Source organism: Narcine bancroftii, chromosome 7, assembly GCF_036971445.1.
Source record: "Narcine bancroftii isolate sNarBan1 chromosome 7, sNarBan1.hap1, whole genome shotgun sequence".
Lineage (NCBI taxonomy): Eukaryota > Metazoa > Chordata > Chondrichthyes > Torpediniformes > Narcinidae > Narcine > Narcine bancroftii.
Window position 1 is genome coordinate 155,709,473 of NC_091475.1, and position 16,010 is coordinate 155,725,482.

Below are 16,010 nucleotides of genomic sequence, written 5' to 3' on the forward strand. Positions count from 1 at the left end.
TCATCATTGTTGCTGCTGAGGCCAACTACTGTTGTGTCATCTGCAAACTGACTCTTCTGGAGCTGCAGCTGGCATTGCGGTTGTGGGTCAGTAGTGTGAACAAGAGCGGGCTGAACACACAGCCCTGAGGTGCGCTGGTGTGAGGTCAGGAGTTTGTACCTTCTCTCTGCAACTGCGTGGGTTTCCTCCAGACACTCCAATTTCCTTGCATGTTCCAAAGATGTACAGGTTAGTAAGTTAATTGGGCATGTGCATGTTCTTGGGCAGCGCAGGCTCATGAGTTGAAAGAGCATGTTACTATGCAGTACCTTGAAATGAAAATTAAAATATCCTCTTCTACAGTGATGAGTTGTGAGCTACCCTTTTAACTGCATCCTTCAATGAGCTGGAAAATACAGCATGATTCAAGGCACAGGCAACCAGCAATCACTGAGCTGCAGATCTGCCCAATAGATTATTGATATTGTATTCCAAAATTTCATATTTATGAAACCACCAAATTGTTACAAATGCAGAACAGGCATCAGTAAAGTTATTAGCACCAAGAATGATCAATATATTGAGAATTTAGTTGAGAAGGACTGAGGTATACAATCTGTAATCATAATATTGATAGATATAAGTATTTCTTGTCGTATACAATCTGTAATCATAATATTGATAGAGATAAGTATTTCTTGTTGTGTGATAATTCACAAAGCAAATTTTATCTTAAATATGTACATATTTAAGGTGTGTACACACAAGACATTGTACGTGATAATCACATATTGTGATATACTTTTTATCTTAAATATGTACATATTTAAGATTTGCACACAAGGCATTGTACGTGATAATCACACATTGTGATATAATTTAAAATAATATAAATATTTTGGGATTACTTACTTGGTTACTGTATACTGTTAATAACTAATGTGAAAGAAACACCATTGTTGAAACATTTGATTACTATCAGGAACAAGATAAATAATGAAATTGGAATAAAAGGAAGAATATCACCAATGACATCTTTGATTCAAAATAATCTCGTATCTTTTAGGAAAGATAATCAATTTTTAATTTTTTTTCATAAAGGCATCAAAAATATAGGAGATTGTTATGAACAAGGTCAATTGATGTCATTTCAACAATTAAGGAATCAATATGGAATAACCCAGAATACTCTTATTTGCTATCTTCAACTGAGAGGATATCTGTGGGAAAAATTACGACCAGCAATATTTCTTACCGGCTTGTAGTGAGTTGGAAATTCTTACAAGGAGAGGTAATACTAATTTCTGCAATGTACCTTTTATTACAAGCAGGCACAAGCAGGGAGTTCATAAATCTAGACCCAAATGGGAAGCAGACCTAAATATTACAGTTGCTGAGAAAAGATGGTCAGATCTCTGTCGAGAATGTATGACAAATGTTATAAATATAAGGTATAGATTAGTTCAATATAATTATTTACATCAATTATATTTGGTGTAAATAATTATGTTGCACTAATCCAGTGGTTCTCAACCTTTTCCTTTCCACTCACATACCACTTTAAGTATTCCCTATGCCATAGGTGCTCTGTAATTTGCAAGGGATTGCTTAAGGTGGCATGTAGGTGGAAAGAAAAAGTTTGAAAACCACTGTTTTAATCGTACCTAATTGACTCGTTATGTCCATAGTTTCATAACTCCAAAGGGAATGGGCCAATGACAATATTTCTCAAGCAAAATATTTCATAACAATTGGGTCTAGAGCAATGGTTCGAACCTTCCCTTTCCCCTCACATACCACTTTAAGTAATCCCTTACTAATCACAGAGCACCGATGGCATAAGGATTACTTAAAGTGGTATGTGGTGGAAAGAAAAAGGCTGAGAACCACTGAACTAATCTATACTTTACATTTTGTGGTGAAGAGATAGAAACCTTTTTACATTTGACTTGGTCATGTTCTAAAGTAAGGTCTTTCTGGGTGGATTAGGAATTTTTTTTAGTACAAATTACAGGTATTGTATTTCCACAAAATTCAGACTTATTTTTATTGGGAAATATAGAAGGAACATGATTTAATTTGAAATTATCATTTTGTCAAGTGAAATTTATAAATATAGCACTAGTGGTAGTGGTGTATTGCAGTGACATGGAAATCAGGTGCACATTTAGGTATGGAGAGATGGAATGCAGAAATTCAAAGTTGTATTCCTTTGGAGAAAATTACATACAATTTAAGAAATAAATATCCTACCTTTTTACAAATTTGGAGCCCATATAGGCAAAGTTTAGGGGTGAATATGTAAAAAATATACTTCTAGCCTCTTAAGACCTGTGTTAATCTTCTTCCCTAAAATGACTGTACAAATACTGCAGGACCCCAGTGTGCAATCCAGGAAATTATTTTTCTCCTTTTCTATATTTTATATAACTATATAATCACATTTATATCTTATTATATGTTTTTTGAATGGGGGGGTATAAGGAGGGAGGGAATGGAGGGTAAGAATTGGGTAAAGCTAACATATATCATTGTAATTTTAAATTTAATTAATATTTTGTCTATGTAAAAGTTTATCAATTACATGTATGGAATTTTTAAAAATAAAATATTCAGAAAAATATACTGTTCCTAAAATAGTCTGCAGGAAGAAGCTATTTCCCAGTCTGGCATTCCTGATTGCTGTACTGTAATTGTGAATTTTGTGATGGAATACTTTGACTTTTATAGTAATGACACTCTCATTGCTGTTTTGAAGGGTAAGGCAAGCGATTCTAACTATTGATCAAATTAATTTTGAGGGAATGCCAACAAATATTGCAAATTAGAATAATGTGCAACTTAAGAGTAGGGAGCGATGGGTTGTCAAAGTTACCTGTATGCTATAAATCTAACAAGTTGCAACCACACCATCTCAGAGCTGGAGGAGTGGACCAGAAGTTTTGGCTGTATTTTACTAATGTACTTTTAAAGAATGCTTTCATATGGAGAGCCAAAGAGGGAGAGGCTGATGAAGAGTTTAGAGCATACACAGGTGAGTGGCAGAGTATTAAAATTATGAATACAGAAGAGGCCGGATTTCATGATTGAGCTAGTAGTAAAGTGCTTCCATATGGACAATGTAGCCCGCCCACCGGAGCCAATTGACCTCTTTTGGCTTGAGAGAGGACACTGATATTGATTCATCATTCAACAGATTAATTTGGAGCATTTTACAGAAACAGTGTTGGAGGTGCTCCTCAAATACTTCTGTTGATTGTATGTTGTCCATGTCGCTGAAGTATAGAGAATAGTTGGGATTTCTGCTGCTTGGTAGATCTTGGTCTTGTTCTTTGTACATTCATTCCCTCAGTTAGATGAAGATTATATTGGTTTACTGAAGGCAATGTGGAATTTTCTACTTTTGTTTGTCTTCAAACAAAAGCAGTATGCATTATCACTGTAGTGGTTAGGACAACACTATTACAGTGCCAGCAACTTAGGCTTGAAACTGTCACTGCTTGTAAGGTGTTTATGTGCTCTCCCTGTGTCTGTGTGGGTTTCCTCTGGTTTTCTCTAACATTCCAATGGCATATGGGGTAGTAGGTTAATTGGTTACATAGGTGTATTTGAGTGGCAGGAGCTCATGGGCCAGAAGGGTCTGTTATCGTGCTGTATCTCTAAATTAATATTAAATGTAAAATTCACTGAGATCTGTAAAGTAATCCACTTTGTATTTTTTATGAATCTTGCTTTTATGCTGATTGATAGAAGCTTATACATTCAGAGCCAGCTCTTCAGCGCTTGACATCCTGCTTTGCGGAAACTGCCAAAATGTTTGGCCTGGAAGTCAGCCTGAAGAAAACTGAGGTCCTCCATCAGCCAGCTCCCCACCATGACTACCAGCCCCCCCCACATCTCCATCGGGCACACAAAACTCAAAACGGTCATCCAGTTTACCTATCTCGGCTGCACCATTTCATCAGATGCAAGGATCGACAATGAGATAGACAACAGACTCGCCAAGGCAAATAGCACCTTTGGAAGACTACACAAAAGAGTCTGGAAAAACAACCAACTGAAAAACCTCACAAAGATAAGCGTATACAGAGCCGTTGTCATACCCACACTCCTGTTCGGCTCCGAATCATGGGTCCTCTACCGGCATCACCTACGGCTCCTAGAAAGCTTCCACCAGCGTTGTCTCCGCTCCATCCTCAACATCCATTGGAGCGCTTTCATCCCTAACGTCGAAGTACTCGAGATGGCAGAGGTCGACAGCATCGAGTCCACGCTGCTGAAGATCCAGCTGAGCTGGGTGGGTCACGTCTCCAGAATGGAGGACCATCGCCTTCCCAAGATCGTGTTATATGGTGAGCTCTCCACTGGCCACCGTGACAGAGGTGCACCAAAGACAAGGTACAAGGACTGCCTAAAGAAATCTCTTGGTGCCTGCCACATTGACCACCGCCAGTGGGCTGATATCGCCTCAAACCGTGCATCTTGGCGCCTCAGTTTGGTGGGCAGCAACCTCCTTTGAAGAAGACCACAGAGCCCACCTCACTGACAAAAGGCAAAGGAGGAAAAACCCAACCCCAACCAACCAATTTTCCCCTGCAGCCGCTGCAACCGTGTCTGCCTGTCCCGCATCGGACTTGTCAGCCACAAACGAGCCTGCAGCTGACGTGGACTTTTACCCGCTCCATAAATCTTCGTCCGCGAAGCCAAGCCAAAGAAAAAATAGTTGTGTGGAGGTCAAAATAATAGAGAACCTGTGCCTTGCAAATCGTTAGTGTTTGACCTCTTATTTCATATAAATTTAATGAGGGTCTTGAAGCTGAGTCTCATAATGTTAGTACATGCATACTGTCGGCTTAGTCTCTGACTGTAATTTGACGTTAGGGTAATCTTGATGCTGGGGCAGAGAAGGATTGCTTTTGTGAATCCATGATTCCAATTCCTTCATCATGGAAAACAAAACTTTGCCAGCAGGTTTCAGATGCTGTAATCATGCCATCTTCCTGAAAGAAGGTATTTGATTGTGGTAATCACAGAGGGTTTTTTCCTTTTTTTGTTTCAGGAAATATCACTTCATGGATTCTGTACTGTTTCTTTGCAAAGCCAAAAAGGCGGTTTCATCCATCATGATTTTCACTGCACAATAAGACCAAGAATACCATGGGGAAAAGTACCAACTGCTGTAGGATTTCTGTGACCCTTAACTCATGCACTCAAGAGAGATTATGGAGAATCCTCTTCCACTTTAATTGTCCTCTGAAAGTCATGACCATCTGACATGATGATAGGCAAGCTCAGGACCTCAAAAACCTGTTTACCCAGTGCCAGTGTCTGCTAAGGTCAAGTAAGACTGTCTTTCTTTGGCTTGGCTTCGCGGACGAAGATTTATGGAGGGGGTAAAAGTCCACGTCAGCTGCAGGCTCGTTTGTGGCTGACAAGTCCGATGCGGGACAGGCAGACACAGTTGCAGCGGCTGCAGGGGAAAATGGGTGGGTTGGGGTTGGGTGTTGGGTTTTTCCTCCTTTGCCTTTTGTCAGTGTGGTGGGCTCTGCGGTCTTCTTCAAAGGAGGTTGCTGCCCGCCAAACTGTGAGGCGACAAGATGCGCGACTGCATCAACCTGCTCAAAACTTGACTCGTGCAAGAAGAATGGGAAACTTTGTGCCCAATTCTCACTCTAAAGGTAATCAAGATGGTTTCTTAACACATTTTCAAAACTGTGTTTCGACTCAGCGCGACACATGTAAGAGCTGCACAAGTGCAAGCAAATTGACAAAAAAAAATCAGTGGCCTGAGCGGAGAAAGGAACGTGGCCTGGAAAGTGGGAGAGTGTCAGCCGCGATCGGCGTGGGGCTGCCTGATGGCCTTCAGCGGGTCCGAGGGTTGGTGGATGATCACATGATAACAATCCAGTGGGCAGGAGCCCGGCTCAAACCCGCCATTTTCCCTTCGGTGGAGGGAAAGAAAGAAAGGGAAGGAAGCAAGAGGCGTTGAACCCTGGGTGGCGACAGCTGCCCGTGCTGCCGTGCATGTTTTAGAGAATCCTGCTGCGGACGATTGTTCTCGCTTTCCTTCCGGGATTTTCACTTCACTTTTTGTTGGGGGAGGGGGGGGGGGTTGTTTTTCTCCATCTCTCCCGTCGGCTCGATCCGGACGAGGGATTTAAAGCCCTTCCTGCGCGTGTGTGGAAGTGGCCGGGGAGAGGAAGCTGTGGCGGGGGGCACTGGCGACGAGAGAAGATGTCGGGCCAGAGTATCACGGACCGGATCGCCGCTGCTCAGCACAGTGTCACCGGCTCTGCTGTTTCCAAAACCGTCTGCAAAGCCACCACACACGAGATCATGGGTCCCAAGAAGAAACACCTGGACTGTAAGCACTTCCTTTCACTTTTGCCAGGGTGCAACACCGAGTCGCGTCCCGCCCTGATGGCTCGGGTCTCGGTTGACTTCGAACCCCAGCCGGGGGTGGGGGAGGGGGGGGGGTCCTGTCTGTTGCCGGGGATGTTTCCGAGGTTGATTTGCGGTTACAGGCCCAAATAACGCCCTTGGCCTTGATTTTATTCAATAGATGCCCGGCGTTTTGATGGAGACTGTAGAGTTTTTAGTCTTTTGTCTGTCATGCAGTTCCTCCAGTTTTTTGTCGTGCAGGAAGATTCCCTGAGAACTTGTGTGCGGGGAGTTTGGGTCGTGGGCTGGGGGAGTGGGTTCGCCCACTTTCAGGTACATTTTTGTGGTGTCTTGTGATGTGGTGGTTGTGGTGACATTTCTGAAAGCTTCCATTCACCTCCAAGACACGTTGTAATGAATCAGCATTTCAAAAAATGTAGTAATCCTGAGTGACAGCTTTGATTATGGTTCTCTCTCTCGATGGCCGACACGACATTCCTTGGAGCTGATTGATGCGCCGGGTCTTCGCGCACTAAAACATCCCTAAGGAGAGAAGTCAAGTCATTATCTGTGGGCGAGGTTTTTTGGTGGGGGTCAGGAACGGGGCACCAATTTCCCAGGTGACCACTTTCCTCTTGTTGGGGAAAAAAAACCTGACTCCCATGTTGTCCTGATTCGGTGCTCACTGTTCCAGATCCTGTCCCAATTGTGGTGCAGCCCTTCATGTAATAATTAGGGTTAAGGGATTTGGGAGTTGAATGTGAACATTGTGTGCATATACGTGATTTAAACAAAAATCACAACTTTCAATGTTTAATGATCTTTTTTTATGATTTCCCTCGTAAATTTTTGACAGTTCATTTCCTTTTTTGTTAGATTAGGAAAGATACACTGATTCATAACCAACCAGCTTTGAGCTGTGGGGAAACTCAATATTGCAACATTTAATGTCTAAAAAATGTCAGTGGAGATCTCGTAAATTATTCTCTGAGAGTTGGATGAATGGCCTTGTGTCATGGGGAAACAACATCAAGACCCACTAGTTCCATAGAAGAGAATTTGTAGAGGACCAACAACTTTCTGAAGTTGCCATTTATCCAAAAAACATCATTTTTTTGTAAAATATGAAAGTGTTTCAGATGAAGCCTGATCAGTGGTTGGCATCCTAGCGACTCAAACTTAGGAGCAAAAGCAGCTGTCAAGTCGCACATTCTTGTGAATCGCTTTAAATCAAGCAGCAATACTTTTCAGAAGAGATAACAGGGAAGGAATATTTTTTAAAATATTTTAGTCATTTTTATGCATGTTAATTTGCAAGTAGGTTTGGACGTCTCCATCCATCAGTTATCAGTCCAGGCAAGTGCAAAAGTTAGGAAGGGTAGAATCACTGTAATTCAGTTTTTCAGATGAAATGTTAAACTGATGCTCTGTCACCTTGTTGAATTTTATTGCGCCAGTTCAAAAAATTGATGGAATTCTTGGTGGCCTGTCTCACCTTTCTTCAACAATAATTTATTTCATTTGCTTTCTGAAGTTTTGCCCTATCTGCAAAACGTTACAATGACAAAGTAATTTGTGGAAAGTATTTTGACATTTCATTAGATAAATTGAAGGCATGATTAATTTCATATGATCCAGGAATTTCTTTTAATACCAAGTCTTTTCTCCAACTCCTCCCACAAAATCAATATTTTGGTTTTCACAAGAATGATTGTGTGTAGAACAGAAATGTTCAATCTCTAAACTTGGAAAACATCCTCATGAAAGATTGAGAATGGCTTCAGTTTCTTTTGATCCATGTGTCTCCTTTATTGACCCATGGACCACTGCAAACACAGCAGGGATCCAGGAGTGTCTTGCCTTTCCTCCTGTTTTGCCACTCCACGTAAGTGCTTTGACCACTTCCCACTGATTTGTCGTAGAACTTTTTTTTATTGCCAGTACTTTAAACACTGCCATTTGAGCTAACTGAGAACCAAAAGAACATTGTGGTTTGCATTAAGTCATCATGAGAACTATACATTATTAGAGCATCTGATTAACAGTCACATTTGTAAATCTGAAAATAAAATTCAGATCGTGTGACTTGACAGCTGCTTTTGCTCCTAAGTTTGAGTCGCGATGACGCCACCCATTGATCAGGCTTCATCTGAAACACTTTCATATTTTACAAAAAATGATGTTTTTTTGGATGAATGGCAACTTCAGAAAGTTGTTGGTCCTCGACAAGAGTTTTTCTCTTTCTGGTTCTTGTGTTGAATCACAATTCATGCTGGCACTGGTGTTTATTCTGGTTTCTTCAGTTGCTGTCCAATGTCCAGGTAACAGTTGGGCAAGGCCTAGAAATAAAAAGAATAGGCCTCCCTTTCGATTCTTGTGTGAGTATTTAGTCCTGCCAATGGTGAGCAACAGGAATAACTTAAAAATGACAATACATTTGATGACATTGAAGGTTTCAAGAATGAAATTTGGCATTTTGAACTATTTTCCAATTCTCTTGGGCTCAAAAGAGTAAAGATTTGCTCATGAAAACAAATCAAGGAGTTGAAATGCAAACAGGTTCTAATCTTTATTTCATGTGTCATCAGTTTTTTTTTGTCCTCCTCTGATTCAGCTCTGTGATTCTCTGGATCAGTTAATGTATATTTAGGAGATGAATTTTCATTTCATTTTTTATCTCTGACTAATTTTACAGTGAACATGTGTGCATCTCATTTTACAGTTTATTTTTTTCTCTGTTTTTCCTGGTTGGTATGTTGTTTCTTGACAGCATTATATGGTTCTGGTTTGATTGAAGCCTCTGATTGGCAGCTTCATAAATATGCAGGAGCTTCATGTAGGTGATACTGGTCCTTCATTAGTAGCTAATTGTGCTTTAACTGCCTAGGCCAGGGTAAGTTGGTGTGGAATTCACATCAACTTTCTTTCTGAACAGATCCTGAAACAGAAAGCATGGAGCTTGGTGTTTTGTCTCAAGTGGAGATGAGAGAAATCTGTCCTTTAATACAACTTGATTCATAATTAAGCTGCTCCAACTCTTCATCTCTGAGGCTCTTATTCCATTCAGTCACAATTCAAGGTCTCAATCTGAAACATCACCATAAAACGTAGAACACTGCAGCACAAAAAACAGGCCATTCAGCCCTTCTAGTCTGTGTCAAAACATCACCAGTTCCTCACCCTGATGCTGCTCGACCAACTGAGTTTGCCCAGTAGATTGTTTATGCATTTGTATCTCTTCATTGTAACTCTCTGAATATTTTGAAATGTGTATAAAAAGAAGTTGTTCTTTGGTAAATTAAGACAAAGCATTTTTAAGATGTTTATTCAGTTCAGTATGGAGTGCACGAAATGCACTCTGTTAGCTGGCATTAAGTTGGTGTTCTTTGTTATGATGTCTGAGACTTGCTTTTGTTTGTGATATGAGATCTGGGAGTTGCTTATTCCCTTGCACCCTTGTTACTCCTTCAGGCTAAACCTGAGTGTGCAGTCTCTGTCTTCTGTCTGATCCTGAAACTAACTTGAGATTCCATTTTGTCTCACATCAGAGAAGCATTATTAACATGTAAACAATGTTATCTACATGTCTGGCATCACATTCCAACTACTGCTAAAATGCTTCTTTGAATTTTTTTCACCTCCACCTGAGAGGAAAAATTGGATTTTTTTTAACATAAAACTAAAGGAAAAATACCAAAGGGGATGGGTGGGTGGGGGAGAGATGGTGAAAATAGCATACATAGTTCCGGGTGGCCATTCACACAGGCAGGGTGTTTACACTCCAGTTGCAGTGATTTTGGAGTTGTGTTTTCCGAGGTTGGGGTAGGTTGAGGTGGGAGTAGGTTGCTCTTGTCCCAGTGGGTGCCCTCTCGCCTTCGTTGGAAAGGTGACTTGGCCCCCAGCACCTCCTGATGGGAGAGAAGCAGGTGGCTGGCTCAATGCGGGATAATGGTCATCATCCTTACCCATGATCCTTCACACAGCTGGAACCTCTGCGTATCCTTGGCTCTGGAGCTGCATGGGGATTATGGGTAAGAAAGACAGCCATTAGTCCCACTTTGAGCCACTACTGACTGCTTCTTGCCCACCACTGCCTTCTTCTTGGCGTGGCCTGCTTCTCGCAGCAAGCCAGTGCAGTGCTCAGGTGGACTCTGGGCTCGGCAGCACAGCACCTCTGCTGCTGCTTCTTGAGTTCCCCGCCCCCATCTAACTCCAGGGGCGGGAGGGGGTGGGGGGTGGGGTGGAGTGACGGACGGCCAGGGCTAGAAACAAGGCATTTGGGGCGAGGAGCCCTTTTTTGTGGAGTGCCTGCAGTTAATTTAGTATGCAGCTGTTCCATAAAAATGTGTACAGGGTGGAATTTATGTAATAAGTTCTGTCTTGACACTTTTACACTGCCAGCAGATCAGAAAATTTGCAAAAATTTTCTGCTTCTCAGCAGCCGTGTAAAAGTGCCTAATCTCTGAGATTATGTTGCATAAACTAACTTTCAGAAAATCTTGGTTCTCCAATTGGTTTCCTGATCTTTGGCACCAGGACCACCAATATATGAAATTGTGTCATTTTCCTCCTGCATTCTGATAATTTATCCAATTTTTGTTGACACCCACAGCCTCCAAATTTCAAAACCAATTTGATATTTTATTCTTTTCTCATAATTATCCTTTGACCATTTGTCTCAAACCCTAGAGCTTTGATGACTTCTAGTAACCTGAATTAATGTCCCCTCCTTTTCTTTGGTGACAGTTTTTGCTTACTCTCCCTGAAAGCATTGTTGAGAAGTTCTCCTACATTAAAAATCCTGTTTAATACACATTGTTTTACTTCTAGCATCTACATTTTGATTGCAAGGAATATTTTGTGCTGGGTTTCAACCGCTCTTCTGTTATTTTCTTTGCCAGGACCTCTCATTCTGTCATTGATTTGATTCTGAGTTGTTTTATCTAATTCAGATGTGAATTATTATGGCAGGAGGTGTACCATTGTTCATAAATTGTTTCTTTCCCTTCTTAAATTCACCTATAGAGCTACCTGGGAATCCTCAGGTCCCATTAGGAGTAATGGAGGATGTTGATGTGATTATGTTGTCTCTCTCCAGGAATGGATATCTTAGTTCAGTGGTTCTCAACCTTTCTCTTTCCACTCAAATAACAGTTTAAGTAATCCCTAGGTCATAGGTGCTCTGTAATTAGTAAGGGATTGCTTAAGGTAGTATGGGAAGGTTGAGAATCATTGCTCTGGACCCAATTGTTACTGAAATATTTTGCTTGAGAAAAATTGTCATTGGGCCATTTCCTTTGGAGTTATGAAATGAATCAATTAGGTATGATTAAAACAGTGGTTTTCAAACTTTTTCTTTCCACCCACATACCACCATAAGCAAGCCCTTACTAATCACAGAGTACTTATGGCATAGGGAATACTTAAAGTGGTATGTGAGTGGAAAGAAAAAGATTGAGAACTACTGTAGCTGAAAATTGCTATTCTGTATGTTTAGAAACATCTGGAAAAATATTTGAATGGGATTGAATAATTTATTGTTGTGTACTGAGTTAATAAATAGATGGCCTTCCATTGTTCAGGATGGGGGCTTCAAGTTGTAAACAAAAACATTTCTGAAATTAAGTTATGTGCAAAAGATTTACAGTATTATCATTTTTTAAGAAATTTAAATTTTTGGATATTACCAATTCCTTTAACAAAATCACCTTGTCCAAAAATGTGGAGAGCATTCTCAAGACCAATCTGCTCATTATCCTAGCCATTCATTTGGCTTAATATCTTGCTGGCTATCATATTGGAACAAGCAGTGGAACCCAAAATTGGAAAAACACAGACCTCAATAGCCCTCGATGTTGTGCATGGGGGATCGTGGATACGGGAAGATGGCATTGATCATTCTTCTGCCCAAGCTGCCAGATACTCAGGTCCCAGAGACTCCAGTATTAGTTATCATTGCCTGACACCGATTGAAATAAGAGACTGTGATTGGAGTTTTTTATCATCGGTATGTTTTTCCCCCTCAGCCTGCCCATGGATCACCCCCCCCCCCCCCCCCATTCAGGGAAGTATATATATGATATCCTTTTGCCCAAGATCATCCTTTCTAACTAAAGTTTGAGCAAGTCTCTGCTTAACACATATCTTCCATTGCGTGTCTTATGTCCCTAGTTGTTCTCATTTCTCCATCTCTGTGCTTCCATCTTTGGCTCTTGCTGCACTCCTCCATATGCCTGCATTCTCCACTCGTGTCTTTCCCTTCCCTTTGTCTGCCTCACTTTATCCGTTCTTTTCTCTCGATCATCGAGCGTACAGCAAAAAGAAAATGGGTCAAAGGAGGAGGATGGGTGGGGGTGGAGAGAGAGAGGGAGAAGGGGTGTGGAGAGATGGGAATGGGATAGGATGAGGGAGGGAGAGAGGGATGTGGGGAAGAGAGATGGGGAATAGGAGAGGACGAGGGGGGCACTGAGAACGGGAGAACTGGGGAAAGAGGGAAAATGAGGGAAGGAGGTTGAGGAATGTGTGCAGGTAGCATAAAGTGCTCAGCAATTTGTTACGTGCCAGTGCATGTCCTGGTTCTTTCTACTCTATTCTACCTTCACCTGGCACTTGCCCCTTTCAACTTCTGCCTCCTCTCCTCATTGCCCATACCCCAATTCTTCCCCTTTGCACGTCCCCTGTCCGCCACCTCCTATGTCATTAATTTTATTTATCCAGGTTCGATATTTAATTCTTCAATTTTGCCTTGAACATTTTTGTTTCACTTAGCAAGTCTAAGTTCAGATATGTATATGAGCGCAGAGGGTTGGCGACATCACTTATTGCAGCCTCACTAGATCTGCTCTTCTCTCCTTGTTTGATGTTGAGTAGGGGGTATTCTTGGGTTGCTGGCTCTCTGTCCAAACTGAGCGAGGACTATTGGAAAATGTATGCAGTATTCTTTTGGTATGTAGCAGTTCCCAGAAAACAAGACTGCAGCAGGCCCATCTTCTACTGGGTCCTGGAGTGTGGGCTGACAGATTCAACCTGATGTCATCAGTCCACCCCTAGTCAGCAGCTTGCAGTGGGAGTACATTTATGAAGCGAGGTGGAGTTCTCTACTCCACCACTGACACGAGGTTGAAGAGGGATTGGAGTCAGCACCTGGTAGCTGCTCATGGAGCATTTATAAAGGTAAGTTCTGCAACGCAAGAGCAGAGAATCTCCACCTTTACAGTCACATTTTTGAACTCTAAAGGGCCCTACATGCTTCTCATGAGCCTTTCCTGCTTCCTATATCTAATGTATGCTTCCTTCCTCCTCTTGACTAGCTGCCTTACTTGCTTCATCAACCATGGTTTCATTTTCCTTCCATCTTTTCCTTGTCCCTATGGGACAAACCCTATCCTGAATCCAGTGCAAGTGGTCCCTAAACATCCTCTACATTAGTTCTGTGCTTTCACCCTTGAACATCTTTCCAACATACTAGTTCCTGCCTCATCCCAACATAATTAGCCCTCCCCCAATTCAACACTTCCCCATTTTTGTCTGCTTTTACCCTTATCCATAGCTATGCTAAAACTCAGGGAATTGTGGTCACTCTCACCAAAATACTCCCCCATCGAAAGGTCAGCCACCTGACCAGGTTCAATACCCAGAATTAGATTCAGTATGGCCTCTCCTCTTTTCGGCTGCTCCACATACTGTCAGGATTCTTTCCTGAACACATCTGACAAATTCAGCCCCATCTATCTGCCTTGCAGTCAGGAAGTGCCAGTCAATATTAGGGAAGTTGAAGTCTCTCATAACCACAACCCTGAATTTCCTGCACATTTCCAAAATCATCCTGCTTATCTGCTCCTTGGTATCCCAAAGGCTATTTGGGGGCTTATAGACTACTCCTAGTACAGTCATTGCTCTCTTCCTATTTCTGACTTCCACCCATACTCTCAGTCGACGCTCCCTCTGAAATATCTTCCCTTTCTATAGTCCTGACCAATAATGCTACTTCCCCCACTCCCCACCCCCTTCTCTCTTAACTCCCATCTCATTCCTTTTAAAACGTCTCCATCAGCCAATCTTGCCCTTCCAAGTCTCTGTAATGATCACAACATCATAATTCCATGTACTAAGATCATCCCCATTTATTCTTAATACACCTAGTGTTCAAATAGACACATTTCAACCCCTCAACTAGCTAAATTTATGTTTTGTCCTCTGCCTGTCCTTCCTCACAAACACAGAACACATAGCATAATGCTAAAGCAAAAATATTTAATCTTGATTTCAAAAACTTCTGACAAACAAGTTTTGAAAGAACCCAGCTTATTATTGATGGGGAATGTCTGAACTTGGAGGGGTCTGTTTGGTTCCAGTTGAATTGGGCTCAGGCTGGCAGTAACTGGCTATAGAAGGCTAATGTTCCAAGGGACCTATATCCACAAATACCATTTTATGTATTCTGTAAACAAAACTGTTTTTATTTTAAACCAAAATATTGTATACATTTCCAGTAGAAAGTGATACTTGCCTTTTCTCTTCAGATGCTTATTGACATGCTGTGTATTTGTACTTTATGTTGGTCGTTAGTAATGTTTCTTTGCAATACTCCAGGTACTGACTGAAAATTTGCTGATTTGTTTTGGAAATTACTTGATAGACTTGGTTCCTTGTGGTTCTTCTCTATCCTTTGGGAAAATATGTTGAAAATAGATTTGAGAAGCACATACTTTGTTGACTAAAGAGTACATAAGTCTTTCTTATTGGAGTGTGGTGGCTGCACTGTGACACAAACTAATGTTTGCAAACTTCTTCCATGAATAACCTTTCTATGATCTTGTTTTACAGCGGGATTGGCCGGGCTGAGTTCATTGTATGATGACTTTGATTATCAGATAATGTGTGGGTCATGTAAATAAATTGGCATTATCGTACTATAATTTTGTGCTTGTAAGTGGATAATTCTAAAGATTCATTCATTGGCTGTAAGGGGCAGATATGCTGTTATCATTTTGTTGTTTGAGCAGAAATGTTGATGTAATCATGTAATTTTTTTTCATCTGTCGTATGGACTAGAAGAGCATCCCAATCAAATAAGAAATATATGAAATAGAATACATGTAGGACATTCTCCTCTCATATCTGTTCTACCATTTAAAAAAAAAACTCAACATTACCATCTCTTCCACATTCCTGTTCTTGATGAAGGGTTTCAGCTCAAAGTCAACCATTCTTTTCCTCCCATTAATGCTATCTGATCCATCTAGTGAGTTCCTCCAGCAGATTGTGTTCAATTACAATTTCAACTCTGCACTTTGCAGTACTTGGTTATCAAGAATCAATCTGACTGTGGTTAAAATAAAAAAAAAATTCAAAGACTCCACATTCACTTTCCATTTGAGGAAGGGTAACTTTCTCAATGAGTCATCTCTGAAATGATTTAAGATTCTCTAATGAGAGGAATGCTCTCCTTGAAATTCACCTTGGAAGGATTCTGAGGATCTTGTATGCTTTATCCAGGCTTCTCTTTCACTTTCAGATCCAGTGGATTCAAGCTGAGTTCATCCAACCTTTACTCTTAAGATAACCCACTCATTCAGGTACTAATCTAGTGAGCAAGAGATGCTGGAGTGACTTAGCCAAGCAGTTATCATCCATAGAGAGAATTTGGA

General features: G+C 41.2%; 1 protein-coding gene across 26 annotated transcripts in view; it reads left to right on the forward strand.

Moving 5' to 3' along the window:
* Positions 1 to 16,010, forward strand: part of picalma (phosphatidylinositol binding clathrin assembly protein a) — a 175,234-nt gene that overhangs the window by 28,259 nt on the left and 130,965 nt on the right. For 6 of the 26 annotated variants that reach the window (XM_069890934.1, XM_069890913.1, XM_069890929.1 and 3 more), the window contains exon 1: positions 6,096 to 6,343. The exons of 4 other annotated variants lie outside the window; for them this stretch is intronic. In XM_069890934.1, coding sequence (XP_069747035.1) covers positions 6,214 to 6,343 — 130 coding nt within the window. In that variant the 5' untranslated portion in view covers positions 6,096 to 6,213. Of the gene's footprint in view, positions 1 to 92; positions 229 to 1,080; positions 1,271 to 6,090; positions 6,344 to 16,010 lie in introns of those variants that run through there. 16 more of the 26 variants (XM_069890914.1, XM_069890917.1, XM_069890916.1 and 13 more) reach the window with 8 other exon arrangements.